The sequence below is a fragment of the Artemia sp. Qi Xiang Cuo genome, chromosome 5 (genome assembly GCF_049724085.1).
Source record: "Artemia sp. Qi Xiang Cuo chromosome 5, ASM4972408v1, whole genome shotgun sequence".
Taxonomy (NCBI): domain Eukaryota; kingdom Metazoa; phylum Arthropoda; class Branchiopoda; order Anostraca; family Artemiidae; genus Artemia; species Artemia sp. Qi Xiang Cuo.
Genome location: NC_142798.1, coordinates 36343977 through 36359426, shown reverse-complemented (window position 1 = coordinate 36359426; position 15450 = coordinate 36343977). Strand labels below are relative to the sequence as shown.

The 15450-nt window shown below is 36.1% G+C and overlaps 1 protein-coding gene across 2 annotated transcripts in view; it reads left to right on the top strand.

Moving 5' to 3' along the window:
- The window catches only part of LOC148952098 (EF-hand domain-containing protein 1-like), a 174624-nt gene extending 160004 nt beyond the window's left edge, over window positions 1-14620 (top strand). For both annotated transcript variants that reach the window (XM_089088845.1, XM_089088846.1), the window contains exons 5-7: window positions 9295-9518; window positions 13964-14069; window positions 14385-14620. In XM_089088845.1, the coding sequence (XP_088944971.1) occupies window positions 9295-9518; window positions 13964-14069; window positions 14385-14454 (400 nt within the window). In that variant the 3' untranslated portion in view covers window positions 14455-14620. The remainder of the gene's footprint in view (window positions 1-9294; window positions 9519-13963; window positions 14070-14384) is intronic.
- Window positions 14621-15450: the final 830 nt, after the last annotated feature.

Genomic DNA, 15450 nt, shown 5'->3' with positions numbered 1-15450 from the left:
GATCGGATGCATTTGGGGGAATAGAGGGTGTGGGGGGATAGATGCCCTCCGATCACTAGAACTTTTAATTTCAATCAAATGAACAATCTCTTAAGTTTGTACGACCATCTCTTACATAAAACCTTATATTCCCTCAGGGCATAACGTACATCACTTCCCCCCGGACCCTAGAGGGTTGTGTCGAGCCTGGAGTTTTCGTTACTTGATCTTTAAACTATTTTGAACGAAATGGCTACATCAGAGTTTTGATACGATGCATTTGGGGGAAAAGGACCTTGGGGGGGAGGGGGCTAGTTTCTCTCAGATCACTTTTGACTCTTAATAAGGGCACTAGAAATTTCAATTTACAATCGAATGAGCCCTCCGAATTTTATACGACCATCCCTTACATAAAAACCTTATATGCCCCCGGGGCACAATTTTCAACACTTGTACCCGGGTTCTTGGGGTCGTGTTTTCCCTGGAGTTTTTATTATATGATCTTTGTTCTCTTTTGAATATAATGGCCATATTACAACTTTGGTCGGACGTCCCTTCCTCTGCTGCGCCCTGTGCAGCAGAGGAATGTGCTGTCCCTTCCTCAACGCCTTGCTCTTTGCGCTAAAGTTTGACTCTTTCTCACAACTCTATTTGTTAAAACAATAAAAAAAACTTTAGCGTAAAGAGCAAGGCGTTGAGGAAGGGACAGCCCATTCCATATACGGAATAATTTCTTTTCATTTTAAGTTTTAATGTCGCTCCTTACTTTCAGTTAAAAAACTTGTTTTTTTTTTACTGAAATTTTTTTTAACTTGATTTAATTTCTGAACGTTTTTTTTAAATAATGCTGGGAAATTCGGCGGCCCCGTCATAGAAATTCCCCTTCCCCCATGACAATATCCTCCATGGAAAAATCCTCCCTCGTAGCCTCCTCCTCTGACACCCCTCCCCACCAGAAAAAATCCCTCCTTAAAACGTCTGCATACTTCCAAATAACAAATGCTATATGTAAACAATCGGCAGAGTTGATAACTTGGATCCCGTTTCCCGGGGATTGTGGGGGATTAAGTCATCCTAAAAGACATATCTATCAGGTTTTTGACTATGCTAAACATAATGGCTGTCTCACAAGTTTTATCAGAAGACATTGTGAAAAAATGAGCGTGGGAGGGGGCCTAGTTGCCTTCCAATTTTTTTGGTCTCTCAAAAAGGGCACTAGAACTTTCAATTTACGTTCGAATGAGCCCTCTTGCGATATTCTATGACAATGGATCGATACGATCACCCCTGGAAAAAAAAACAAATAAATACGCATCCGTGATCTTTCTTCTGGTAAGAAATGCAAAATCTATATTTTTGCAGGTAGGAGCTTGAAACCTCTACAGTAGGGTTCTCTGATACGCTTAATATACTGGTTTAATTTTCATTAAGATCTATCACTTGTAGGGGGAAGTTTCCCCCGTTTTCCAAAAATAAGGCACATTTTTTGAGGCTCATAACTTTTGGTAGGTAAGACTAAACTTGATGAAACTAAGACTTTAATATTTAAAATTAGCATAAAAATCCGATTCTTTTGATGTATCTACTTGTATCAAAATTCCGTTTTTTTAGAGTTTTGGTTACTATTGAGCTGGGTCACTCCTTACTTACAGTACGTTACCACGAACTGTTTGAAACTCTATATGTCCCCGTGCATAAATTACAACCCTTCCCCCGGGCTCTGGGGGAGGGGTATGCTGGCCCCGAAGTTTTTGTTATCTAATCGTTGGACTTGTTAAAGAAACTGGCTATCTCAAAATTTTGATCGGATGCATTTGGGGAAAACATGGTGTGTGTGTGTGGGGGGGGGGGGGGGCTAGATCTCCACCGATCACTTTGACTCAAACAAAGAGAATTAGAAATTTCAATTTCCAATCAAATGAGCCACCTCTAAAGTTTATACAACCACCAATCACCCCTTACTTAAAAACTTATATGCCCCCGGGGCATAACTTAAAACATTTGCCCCAGGGCCGTGGGGGTCATGTCGACCCTGGAGTTTTGTTATCTGACTTTTGAACTATTTTTAACAAAATAGCTATCTCAAAATTTTTATCGGATGGGTTTGGGGAAAAAAGAATGTGTGTGTGGGGGGGGGGGGCTATTTACCCTCTGATCTCTTTCGAATTTTAAAAAGTGAACTAGAATTTTCAATTTCCAATCAAATGAACCCTCTTTGAATTTTATACGAGCCCCCCTTACATAAGAACCATGTATTCCCCCGGGGTACAACTTACAACGCTTGCCCCCGGGCCCCGGGGGGTTGTGTCGACCCTGGAGTTTTTTATATCATCTTTCAACTATTTTTAACAAAATGGCTATCTCGAATTTTTTTTCAGATGCTTTTGGGGGAAAATGCATGGGGGCAGGGGGCTTGTTACCCTCCGATCACTTTTGACTCTTAAAAAAGGCACTAGAACTTTCGATTTGCCCCCTCCGAAGCCTCTGGGAAAAAATAATAATAAATAAATAATAAGCATTGGAACCTTATGGCCTTTACTATAGGCAATGCTATAGCGTTATGTCTGATAGTGAACAACCAAGATAAAAGAAAACAGAAGAATACTAATTTACTGTTAGGGTTACTAATTTTCGGAGTAAACGTATTCTTCGGATGTAGAAGCGGTCATTGTCGCTAAAAAAATAAATATACATTTTCTTAGTCAGCTCTTTAGGGGAGTCCGGCATGCATATTTCTCTAGTCCCAGCAACTTCAACTTCTCTGTTTATTCCGCAACAAGGCCCAACTATTTGTGTATCTGTACTTCAGGTTTCTTATCTTTTATCTTTAGATATGTAATGCTGGCTAGCTTCTCATTAGTTTGATTCGAAAGAGAAAGCATTTACGATATTTGATAGTCTTCTGAAGTTGAATTTTACCTTACTTTTCTGATTTTGTTATATTTCCTAGGAACTTGGCAAGAAATAAATAACATATAATCTACCGTTTCGATTTCGGTACCTTGAAGTTTAAATATTATTTTTGAAATACAATTTACTACTACTACTACTAACAACTCACCGCAGCACCAAGCCGCCTGAGGCCAACACAGCTACGCACGCTCCTCCTCCACCCCAATCTATTTAAAGCCTCCCTCTTTACACCAGTTCCCATTTCCTTTTACTCTTTCTTTATGCCATCCTCCCTCCCCAGACGAGGACGATCTGTTTTCCGTTTAGCCTTAGACGGTTAGCCGAAAAGGATAATCTTCCGCTACCTGTCATCCTTCATCCGCACAACTTACCCTAGCCACCTCAACCCTTCTTTCACTATAGCCCTACAAATCGGGATTGAACCACATTTTTCGTCAACCTATTGTTTGAAATACGGTCAGTCAGCCGGGTACCCAGAATAATCCTTAAGCAATTTCTCTGGAAAACATCTAGCAAATCTTCATCCGCTTTTCGAAGCGCCCATGCTTCAGAGCCATATTTGACTACTGTCATCACTGTAGCTTTTAATATTCTAATCTTGGTTTGCAGACTTATCTTCCTATTTTTCCAAACTTTTTTTAATTGTGAAAAATCACCCTGAGCCTTGGCTATTCTACTTTTTACATCTTCACTGCTCCCACCATCTTTACTAATAAGTGACTAGCATTAGTGACTTAGTCTTCTTAACATTAATTTTCAAACCTATTCTAGCACCCTGAACTCGCAAAACCTCTAAAAGTTGATTCATTTTGCTCACACTTTCCTCTAGGATCCTTAAATCATCAGCATAATCTAAGTCCAGGAGACTTTTTTCTCCCCATTTGATTCCGTGGTCTCCCGTTGCCTTTCCTGTGCTCCTTAATACGACATCCATGAAAATAATCCATATAAAGGGAGATAGATCGCAGCCCTGCTTAACTCCTGATTTAATGCAAAACCAGCTGCTAACCTCATTTCCTACCTTAACCGCAGCAGTGTTATTCTCGTACATAGCACTAATCACTTTAATGTATTTGTCTGGTATACCATACAAGGATAAAACCTTTGCTAAAGCTCTTCCAGTGCTTTCATTTCTACTTTAATTTAGAGTAGACTACTTTATTTTGAATGTTTCTCATCTAATATCTTTAGACCTACTTTAGTACTTTATTTCTAATTTTAATTTGGATTTTCCACTTTTTTCCTTGCCGAGCCTATGAATTTTTATTACGGAAATAGGAATTTTGGATACAACGGCGGGATTTCGGCAAAAGCGATTGACAAACGTTCTTGTTTTTGTCGGACTTGGATAGACCCGCGAAATTTGAAACAAAATAACCAATGGGGAAGAACTGAAGGTTTGATTTTTGGAACTGGATGGCGTCCTTCAAGACGCCAAGTGGAGTGATAAAATTCACTAGCGTTCTTCATGTCATTCGGTTTATTTTTGGACTTCCCTGCTGAAATGTCTTTGTGTAAAGACTTTTCAGCGTTCTGAAAACAGTAAAAAATGAAAAGAGGAAGAAGATCAAAAACGTAAATTTGACTGCGACGATTTCTGTCAAGTATGGGATGAAGCGTAAAGGCCCCCTACATTCGCCGAGAGTTTAAAGAAAAAATGAAGTCAGTGAAACCCGATGCGACTGCGTCCGAATGCGTCGCTTTTTTAGGCATTAAGAAAGACGATGGGGATGAGGACGACAACGATGACTCGGGGTATTAATTTTAGTATTTGGTGTTTCCTCATAAATTTTATTATTTGGTAATTCTCATTAAATTCTTCTGAATTCAAATTAAAGTGCGTCTATATTCGGCATTTTCTGGAAAACTGGGAGGCAGGTACCAGTCTACACTAGTTAAAATCAAATAATTCAAAAGATCAAAATACAGGCGCTGTCCTTAAATCAAGCTTTAAGTGATTCCTTTTTGCTACTATACTTTGCTTCAAATTAAAAACTTAAAAAAAAAAAATTCAAACAAAAATAATCGGTTGAAACGCGACCGGTTGGATATCATTCATGCCAATCCTTCGTACCAATTCAATTAAAAACGAGGGGGTTGCAAAAGTAGTAATAGAGAAGGAAAAAATAATTGCAAATAAAGACAAATAAATAAAATATATTCAAATGGTCCAGAATCTGAGAACTGGACTCGGAATCTTCAAATCAAAACCGAACTTAACTAGTCGATAAATACAAAGCATTGTTTTAAACGTTAAAACAAGATATTTTGGTACACGTAAAAGGTCTCGAGTTGCGAAATCAGCCGTCTTGAACAATAAAAGTCAGCCTAATAAGTCTTAACTTTGTAACTTGGAAAGAAGTCAGAAAAGGGGGAAACTTTTAGGGATTTTCCACAAGCCTTTTAGGGACTGAAAAAAATTGAAGTGAAACACTGGTAATATAGCGTAAGAATCAATTTTGTTAAGATTACTATTCATACAGTAGTCACGATAAAATATTTACTTCTGGATTGTGTCCTACTATAATTCTACTCTTTTTTTTGCACTTAAATACCGTATTCCCACATCAGTGGAATGAAAGCACTGTCTCTTCTATCAACAGAATCGAACGCTTGTTCATAATCTATAAAACTACGGACCAAAGGTGTTTAACAACACAGGCACTTTTCTATTATTAACCTAAGAGTGAAAATTTGCTCGGCGCAACCTCTACTTTTTCTAAAACCACATTGTTCTTCTCTTAAAATTTTGTCTACGGCATATCTCAGTCTAAAAAGTATCTTATTACTAAGTAATTTTCTACCTACAGAGACCAGACTAATGCCTCGATAATTACCACGCTCACTCTTATTATCTTTCTTATAAAGTGGTTTAATTAAGGTTTTCCTAAAATCGTTAGGTACTTCCCCTTTTTCAAAAATCATATTCATAATCTTCAGTAGCTTATCTCTAACCTCAGAGCCAGCATATTTAAAAAATTCATTTACTACCCTATCAGCACCTGAAACCTTATTATTTTTTAATCCTTTTATTACTGTCGTTAATTCTTCCTCGCAAAACAAATCTTCCCTCACATCCAAGGTACCACGAAGTTTTTCATTTTCCTCTATATCTTTAATAGCAACTCTATCTCGGTTTAGTAAATTATCAAAATGTTCTGCCCATCTCTCTTTAACTCTATCCTTATCGCTAATTGTGGCCCAATTCCTATCTTTAACTTGGCCAAGTACGGATTGACTGCTTCCTCTCAATTTATTGACATGTCAGTACAATATTTTACTATTATACCGTCTAGCGGCATCTTCCAGATCCTCAGCAATTTTATCCAGAGCCTCCACTTCACACCACCTTAGTTCATATTTTACTTCTTTCTCCACTTTCTTTACATTCCCTTTGTTCTTATATGATCTATCCCCCAGATAATTCTTGTGCGAGCCCCTTCTCCTCTCTATTAAACATAAAGCTTTTTCACTAATATTCTTAGCTGCAGTTCTAGCTTTCTTCCCTACGACACCTTCAGCAACTTCACAAATTATTTTTCTAAAATTATTCCAACCATCTTCCACTTTATCAAATTTTAAACTCTCAAGTTTAGCATTCATCTTGACTGTCTTGTAAGAATCATTTTGCAAAGATTTTTTTGTACTTTGCTAAAAGTCAATAAACCTTGTTTCAATTTTGTAATGGTGAACAGTGGACAGATGTGTCATCTAAGGGAGACGTCTCCCTACACATGTGTGTGCTGGACAGATGTGTCATCTCAGGGTGACGTCTCTCCAACCACCTATGTGCTGGACAAATGTGTCATCTAAAGGAGACGTCTCCCCACCCACCTATGTGCTCAGCAAGACAGAAAGTCACAAGTATTATGCCATGAAGCAGCCTATTGTAATTTTAGCACAATTTAACCAAATATGACTTCGATCCGTAAAAAGGATTAGCGAATCGTAAAACGTATTGGCTCTTCTACCACCGAAAATTCTGTGAAATGTGTCCAGCTCCAGCCACATGGAATCGTAATTTAGAAATAAGTATAAAGTTACAGAAAAAAACAGTAAGGTTTTTCCACATTACTATTGGTTTCAGTCGAAAATGAAGATATTTAATTGCCGGTTAGTTTTTTTCTGGGTTTACTTTCAATTTAATAAATTAAAAGCCAACAAATTTGTGGAAATCCAAATTTCCCATTCACTGATGTCATGTAAATGAATGCTTGCATTCGGGTTCAATTAACTAATTAACAATAGTTATTGCCAAAATTGTTTTCTACACAAAATTTTAGTTTCAGTTTCCAAAATTTCAATCCTACCAGAAATCTGTAAGAAGAGACTAAAGCAGAAGCAGGAAATTGAATATTTGAGATGTTTGAAAACGTGATTTTCCTAGACCGGGACGGACGTCCTTTTGGTACCCAAGGAAGCGATCTTCTTACCGCGTTCATGGATTAACTACCTATATAGTGTCCACTTTTTTGCTTGTCTGCTTACTTCCAAAGTTATCATCTCTTGCTAGGTGTTCCAGGATTGCGCCTACCCGGGTTTTAGCAGTTTTTAAAAACTGCTCAAGGTAAAAGGGCCTGAACTTGATGTTATGTCTGAAAATGGTATTTGTAATCTATGATGTGTTTTGCGTCATTTTTGGGATTGTATTTTTGACATTTCTGATGGAATGATCTTCCACTTAAATACAGCAAGCTCAATTGATTGGTCCATTAAGTTTCCCTCCCCTTCAATAGGTTGTCCTAGAACCTAAGAAGTTTCACGGAAATGCGCCGCATCTCTTGCTCTTACAAGTTGAAATTCAAGATCTTGGTGTCAGTTCTTTCACTGTTTCTGGATGTCCAAAAAACTTTTTCGTACAAACAACTGGTCGTCGATAACCGTTAAAAACCTTAAAGGAATCAAAAGTTTTTTTTCATATTCTGTCAAATTTTTTATCTGTAAAATAACATTATACCTTTCTAATCAGCGTGGCTGAATTATACATGGTCGGTTAAAAGCTTTGACTTTCAAGCCATATGAAAACTGTAAAAGCCAGCAGGGGTTATTTTCAACTGTCTTGTTCTCAGCAAATGAAGTTTTAAGAAAAAAAGACTTGTTTCAATACTAAACATATACGTCATCTTCAAAGTCTCTCTGCAACTGACAGAGTTTCTCTGGAAGTGGCCAAATATAATTGGCTTCACGAATGCGCTGATATATATTGATTGCCGTCTATGATGAAGCATTAAATCTTCGAAAAAAGAAAACAATGAACTTGGTAAACTTAAGTAATTATCCCTCCATTTTCTACTTCTTTCATTATTCTAATTTCAAATATATTTTTTGCTCCCAAAACAAAATGCATCTTGCTTGATGTGGAAATTATCGTCGCAGCGGATACTGCAACTTAGTAACCAAAAAAAAGAACCACGGTCCATAGTAGCCAAAAATTTAAAAACGCATTTAAAAAACATGTCTGGTAGGAAAAAATTACACTTTATCACTGATTCAGGAATAATAACTATTATTTCAATTAGTCTTAATAGTAAACGTTATTTTGAAAACAAATTTATGGGAATTTCCAAACGTGGCCATGGAAACCCTCGAAAATGGTCGACGTTAGTGCTTTACTAGGTTGCAGCTACCGCTGCAACCACATCCTGTTAAGAAAAAGCAAGACTTTTATGGGGGGGGGGGGAGGTACAATAAAAACGCATCAAAAATAGTCTGTATTTATCATTTTTTATTTTACATCATTTTACCGGTGAATTTCCGAAATATTTTTTTTTCTCCTTGGATTTAGTCAGCATTGTCAGTGAACTTTTTCAGTTTAATACAAGGTTTGATGATGACAGGCTAAATTACATTAGGTTTGGTTGGGTTAAGTTAGGTTTTTAACCCATTTCCGATATTTATTTGCAAATTTAATCTAACCTAAACCAACCTAACTTTAACTCTTACCATCATAGCATGCGTAAGGCTAAAAAAGCTGACTCGCAAAGCTTATTGAATCCAAGCAGAGAACGAGGAATTTCGGACATTAATCGGCGAAAGTCGACATTGGGAAGATTTTGGACATTCACTGTGACATATATTTATACAAATATAATATATATATATATATATATATATATAAATATATATATATATGCATATATATATATATATATATATATATATATATATATATATATATATATATATATATATATATATATATATATATATATATTATATATATATATATATATATATATATATATATATATATATATATATATATATATATATATATATATATATATATATATATATATATATATATATATATATATATATATATATATATATATATATATATATATATGCACTTGACTAGGTCCCTCAAAATACATGAGGCATACATTTTCTATGTTTTAGGTTTTCCTGCATCTGGGATAGAACTTACGAAGGATGCTTTAATTCAGAGGAAGCGCGTGAGCCATGTGTTTTGAGCTATTTTCTTGCAGATGATACAATTGAAGTCCGAAGAGAGAAAAAAGAAAGCAGCTATAGTCCATCAGCAAAATCTGAAAGGAACCCTTTCGGCCCTAATCAGCTGCTATCAGAGCAGATCATCATAAAAAGACAGCGAGTAAAAAAAGGTATTAGAGGCAGTTTCAGGATTGTTAATAATAACATAAAAACAACGTAATTTTTTTAACGACTTCATAAGCTGCTTGTTGATTTTTCCCCCAATTATTTTTCAGTAATTTAATTATTTTTTTTTTGTTGATAAGGCTTAATCAACTACCTTTAAACTGCAGGCTGCAAGTCAGAATTCATTTTTTTCTCAAATATATTGTTTTGTTTAGAATTTTCATAAGTTGAACTAATAAAATCAAACAGTAAAATTCACCAATAATGAGTAAAACTTAATTAAGACAGTGAATAAAATAAACTGAAAGAGTTTCAACATTTCCTCTGGCTTTTATTGAATTTTCTTTTGTACTTAATTACTGTCCGTCTTCATTTCATGTTCATAACTGGCTACTGCCCTCCCACCACCTCTCAAAACCCAATTCTTAACGCTACAGCATAAATTTGTATAACAACTCTTTGAAAATAAAAATTATTTCGAAGTAGAGCTTCGTGTTTGGTTGTTTTTTTTTTGGGGGGGGGGCAAGGCTTCTAAAAGCAAAAAATAAGTTTTTTTTGTCTTGATGTCTGCAACTATACGGTTGAGAGTATCTCTTATTTCACAATCAACCCTTTTTTGCAATGAGAGAAAGGTATAACGCCCCTCGCATTCGTATGGGACATATAGTAAGAAACGAAGGAAAGTTAGCTGGTAAATCTTCCTCCATACTGATATGAGGGACGTCCCAAAGAAGTTGAAAAATTTGGGCTTAAAGCTGTACTTTTTCAGGTGCTCTTTCTTGACAAAAAATGTTTTACTCGCCTACCGTTTCCCAAAGCTCGTGTGCAATTATACACTATCGTAAAAACGTCTGTAATAATACATATACGTTCGGTAAAAACTCTTTATTTTCCGGAGACTGCCAACATTTTTAAGGCTAATGCGCTATCGCGTGGTATTATGGTATTATGCTGGGAAGATAGTTAAATAGCTTTCTATAGTTATAAACCGATTGGCTCGCTCAGAATTTTTGTTCAATAGACCTTAGCCATTATCGTGCAAACTGTCGTTTTACCGCACACAGTGGTAACAATTAGAACTTAGCTTTCAAACAACCTTTTTCCTGATTTATAAATGCCACTAGATCTTTGAATTTCCCTTCAAAAATCTCCCTTTTCTGTATTACACAGTCAATTGTTACACAGTCACCATTGGTGAAAAGAACTATAGAAAAACAAACAAATAAACACTCATCCGTAACTGGCCGTCTCAGGAAAAAAGCAAAAATTTTGCATTTTCGAACGGTTCGTGGCAAAGGACTTAAATAAGGAGCAACTCGGCCCAATAGAAACCGAAACTCTAAAAACAGGAATTTTGAAAACAATTTAATGCATCAAAAGATTTTTTTATGCTCATCACACATATATAAAACTCAAGTTTAATTTTACTCGTCAAAATCTACGAGCCTGAGAAAATTTTCCCAATTTACAAAAAAAAGGGGAAAACCTCCAAAAAGTCAAGTGATCTTAATGGAAATCAAACCGTCAGATTCAGCATACAAGAGAACTGTACTACAGAGGTTTCAAGGTCTTATTTACAGAAATGTGGCATTCTGTATTTTTGGCCAGAAGAAAGAGCACCGATCACCGATTTTTTTTTGTATTCCCCAGGGATGATCGTATCGAATTAATGGTCCTAAAAGATCGAGACAGGGCTGAGAGGGCTCATTCGAACGGAAATTAAAAGTTCTAGTGCCGTCTTTAAGTGACCAAAAAAGTTCAGAGGGCAACTAACCCCCCTCCTACGCTCTTTTTTTCCCAAGAATATCTGATCAAAATTTTGAAATAGCCATTTTACTCAACAGAGTCGAAAGGTTCAATAACTAAGCCTCTGTAGATAACATGAGCCCCCCCCCCACAGCCCCTCGGAAAAGGGCTATTAGTTATGCAATTTGCCCAGTGTTTAGGTATGGTAATTTTTTGGGTGTAATTTTCTGCGGGGGTAATTTTTCAGGAGAACTTTTTGTGGGGAGGAAAGTTACCGAGGGAAGTTTTCAATGGGAGTCTTACACAGGAAAGGGAGGCAGATTTCTTGACATTATTTGAAAAACAGTCAAAAATTAAATTTTTCTTAAACCAGGTTTTTCAACTGAAAGTAAGGAGCAATATTAAAACTTAAAGCTAACATAAATCACTCCGTAAATGCGGGGAGCTGCCCTTTCCTTACCCCTCGCTTTTTACGATAAAGTTAGACTTCTTGTCCTAATTCTTTAAGAAAGACTACCCAAATAAGGGTGGTTGAAGTTGAATGAGAAGTATTTCTGAAGAACTTTAAGGCTTTAGCATAAAGAGCAAGGGACAGCCCCATTCATATGTACAATAATTTTCTTTGTTTGTAATTCTTCATAATTTAGAGGTTTAAGTTACTCTTTTACATAAACGTTTAACTACCAATTGAAATGAAACTCAGAGAGGAAAGACAATAACAAAATGAAAAATAAATAAAAAAGGTGAAAAAACAAGGATTTTGTCAGCCAGTGGCGAACCATGAAGACGAAGAAAATAAGTAAATATTTCGACAAGGAGCTCCGCCAAGTCTTCCTCAGTGCTAAACAAAAAAGAAAGAAAAGAAAACAACGAAAATCGAACCTTTTGAAGTTCGCCTTACAACAATGACACAATAATTAACTCAGAACCAGGTTGTAATCAATGAAAAAGAAATTTACCAAGAAGATTGAGCAATAGACCCTTGTTTTGCTATACTTTTAGATGGTCTACCAATTTGTTCATCATTTGATGTGCAAATAGGTTCTCTCAAGTTAGACTGGGCGAAAATATTGATTGAGTCTTTCAAAATCAAATTGTTATAAATTGGGCTTAATGAAATATCTCCAGTGTCTCTATTTATTGCTAAATTCCAGTTTATGTATTTTTGGATCTCAATTACCTCTTTAAAAGATTGTGGTAGGCCATTTACAGTATATATTAAGGGTGCCTCATCAAAAAGAACCAGATGTGTCCGATTTTCAAATATATGCAGGGCCAATGCCGAATCAAAGTTATCATTTTTATATTCCGATCTCAGGGACATATCTATTGAAATTTTGTGTCCATGCAAACGTTCACCCAGTTGTTAATGGGTCCTACCAATTTAAAATTTCACACTTAAACCCGGAATTCTTTAGACACCACTACCCAGGACAGGGTCAGTTTTATCTTTTCCTGAGTTGAATAAATGTTCTACTTTTTCTTCAGTTTTGAAAGAAACAGAGAGATTATTTTTTTTTTTTTTTAAATTTTTCCAAGTTTATCGCTAAGTTTTGGGACGTATAGTAAAGTAATGGAAGTTTTTTTTTTTAAATTTCTGGGGTAACTGAATCAAGGGGAACGGGCTCCCTATGTTCTTGTTTTATCTTTTTAATCGTCTATCTATGATATTTTCAATAAGTTTTATTGGGTAGCCATTGCAGAACAGAATATCTTTGATATAGTTTAATTCAGAATTTATATGATTACGAGAGCAGGTTTTTAGAACTCTGTCGACTAAAGAGATTATTATCCCACTTTTCAAACAAGGAGGGTGATATGAAGAGAAATTTAGATATTGATCACTATGGATCAGCGTTCTGTATATAGAAAATTCAAGACTAGGTGCAGTTTTTATAATGAAGACATCGAAGAAAGACAGCTTACCTGAATCTTCGAGTTCCATTGTGAACTGAAGATTCGGATCAAAAGAGTTCAAATTTGCCAAAAAATCTCTTAAAGAGTCTTGTCCATGTTCCAAAACAGAAAGGATATCATCAACGAAACGAATGCAGATAGAGTGTTATAAGTAGAAACTATTCAAAACAGATTGTTCTATGAAATCCATGTAAAAATTTGTCAAATAAGGAGACAAAACAGTGCCCATGGACAGGCCCATGATTTGAAGGAAATTTTTTTTCGGAACTTAAAATACGAGGAGAACTTGTTGCAAAGACGGACAAGGGTCATTATTGTATCAATTTCCTGATTTATGTAATCTGACCAAGCTGAATTTTCCTCTAATTTGCTTTGTAAGGCCTGCTAACATTTTGGGACATCGCAAGAAGTGTACATAGAAACTGCATCAAAACTAGATAAGATAGAACCTGGTTCTTATTTAGTTTCTGTTCTGTCGTTGTCAACCAAACTTCGAAAGGTTTGTTTTTCGTTGTTTTCTTTCTTTTTTGTTTAGCACTGAGGACGACTTGGCGGAGGTCTTTGTTGAAATATTTGCTTTTCTTTGTCTTCATGGTTCGCCACTGGCTGACAAAATCCTCGTTTTTTCAACTTCTTTTATTTTTCATTTTATTAATGTCTTTCCTCTCTGAGTTTCATTTGTCCTGTATAGCCAGTGTGGCCTTAGAATGTATCTACCAATTTAAACAGATTACGAACTTTACTAATAATTTATCTTGTTAAAGTACATTACTTGAATTTTTTCCAGCTTCTTCCTATTCTAATTGTGCCTCACTTATGGATGAAGAAGACTTTGATCACTATGACCCTGAAGATTTTCAACTTGGAAGAACTATAGAGTTATACGGAAAAAGGTGAGTAAAAGCAAGAGAGAGAGAGAGAGAGAGAGAGAGAGAGAGAGAGAGAGAGAGAGAGAGAGAGAGAGAGAGAGAGAGAGAGAGAGAGAGAGAGAGAGAGAGAGAGAGAGAGAGAGAGAGCAAATAATTTTCTATAAAAGTACGAGTCTAGAGAGTACACGCCACGTCAATTCACTGGCGACGCGGTGCCGATGAAAGACGTGCCAGTGTAAAATACAATTTTATGGCGTAGAATATAATTTCATGAAGATTTTATGCTTCTTATCCTGCCTTTAAAGCTACGAAAAGCATTCATTTTCTTTTTGTTTTTAGGCTCAAAATTACCGACTGTGATGCGTTTACACGTAACTTTTATGAAGAACATTTTGGCATTCGATTTTGAAGCTACGCCTGACTATACTTCGATACCTTCTTCAGTCCAGCGTGTGTTGCTCTTTCGATAAAAAGAACAGAAATAAATCTAACAACACAATTAGTGGTTATTTCAGTTCCTTTTGTATATTTTGCAGAACTTAACCAGTGAATAAATAAAATGTTCCGCTAACTTTACATCACATCACAGACAATTCATGATAGCTATAGCACCTTCGATAACTATAGGGTCAGCGAATTTTATGGGCCATTCACATCACAGACAATTCATGATAGCTATAGCACTTTCGATAACTATAGGGTCGGCGAATTTTATGGGCCATTCACATCACGGACAATTCATGATAGCTATAGCACCTTCGATAACTATAGGGTCAGCGAATTTTATGGGCCATTCACATCACAGACAATTCATGATAGCTATAGCACTTTCGATAACTATAGGGTCGGCGAATTTTATGGGCCATTCACATCACGGACAATTCATGATAGCTATAGCACCTTCGATAACTAGAGAGTCGGCAAATTTTATGGAGGCCTTCAGGACATTTCTCCTCTGCCCTGTGTTACCATTACCAATACATCTCTCCTCTGCCTGTGTTACCAATGAAGGTGTAGGTGATTTAGCCAAAACAGCCTTTAAATTAACTCAGCTGAACATCTCTATACGAGCATTCTGTCTTTTATTCGAATTACATTGTAAATGTAGTAAATAGAAGCGATATCTTCCTAATGCTTTCATATGAAAGAAAACATCAAAAACTTTTCGTTTTCAAGAACCAAAGCTTAATTTTAAAGTAAGCCCTTATGAACCCACAAAGTTAAAGAGTCAATGAAGTGCTTTGACGGGATAAACAAACAAAGTACGTACAATCTGGACTTGAGCAGGTTGCCTTCTGAAAGGTTCATTCACCATTTTCAATTACACTTACGTGCAGGCAGAAAATGCCGAGTTACTAGCCTTTTTAACCAGGATTACCTGTGCCACAGAAATTCAATCGGTATA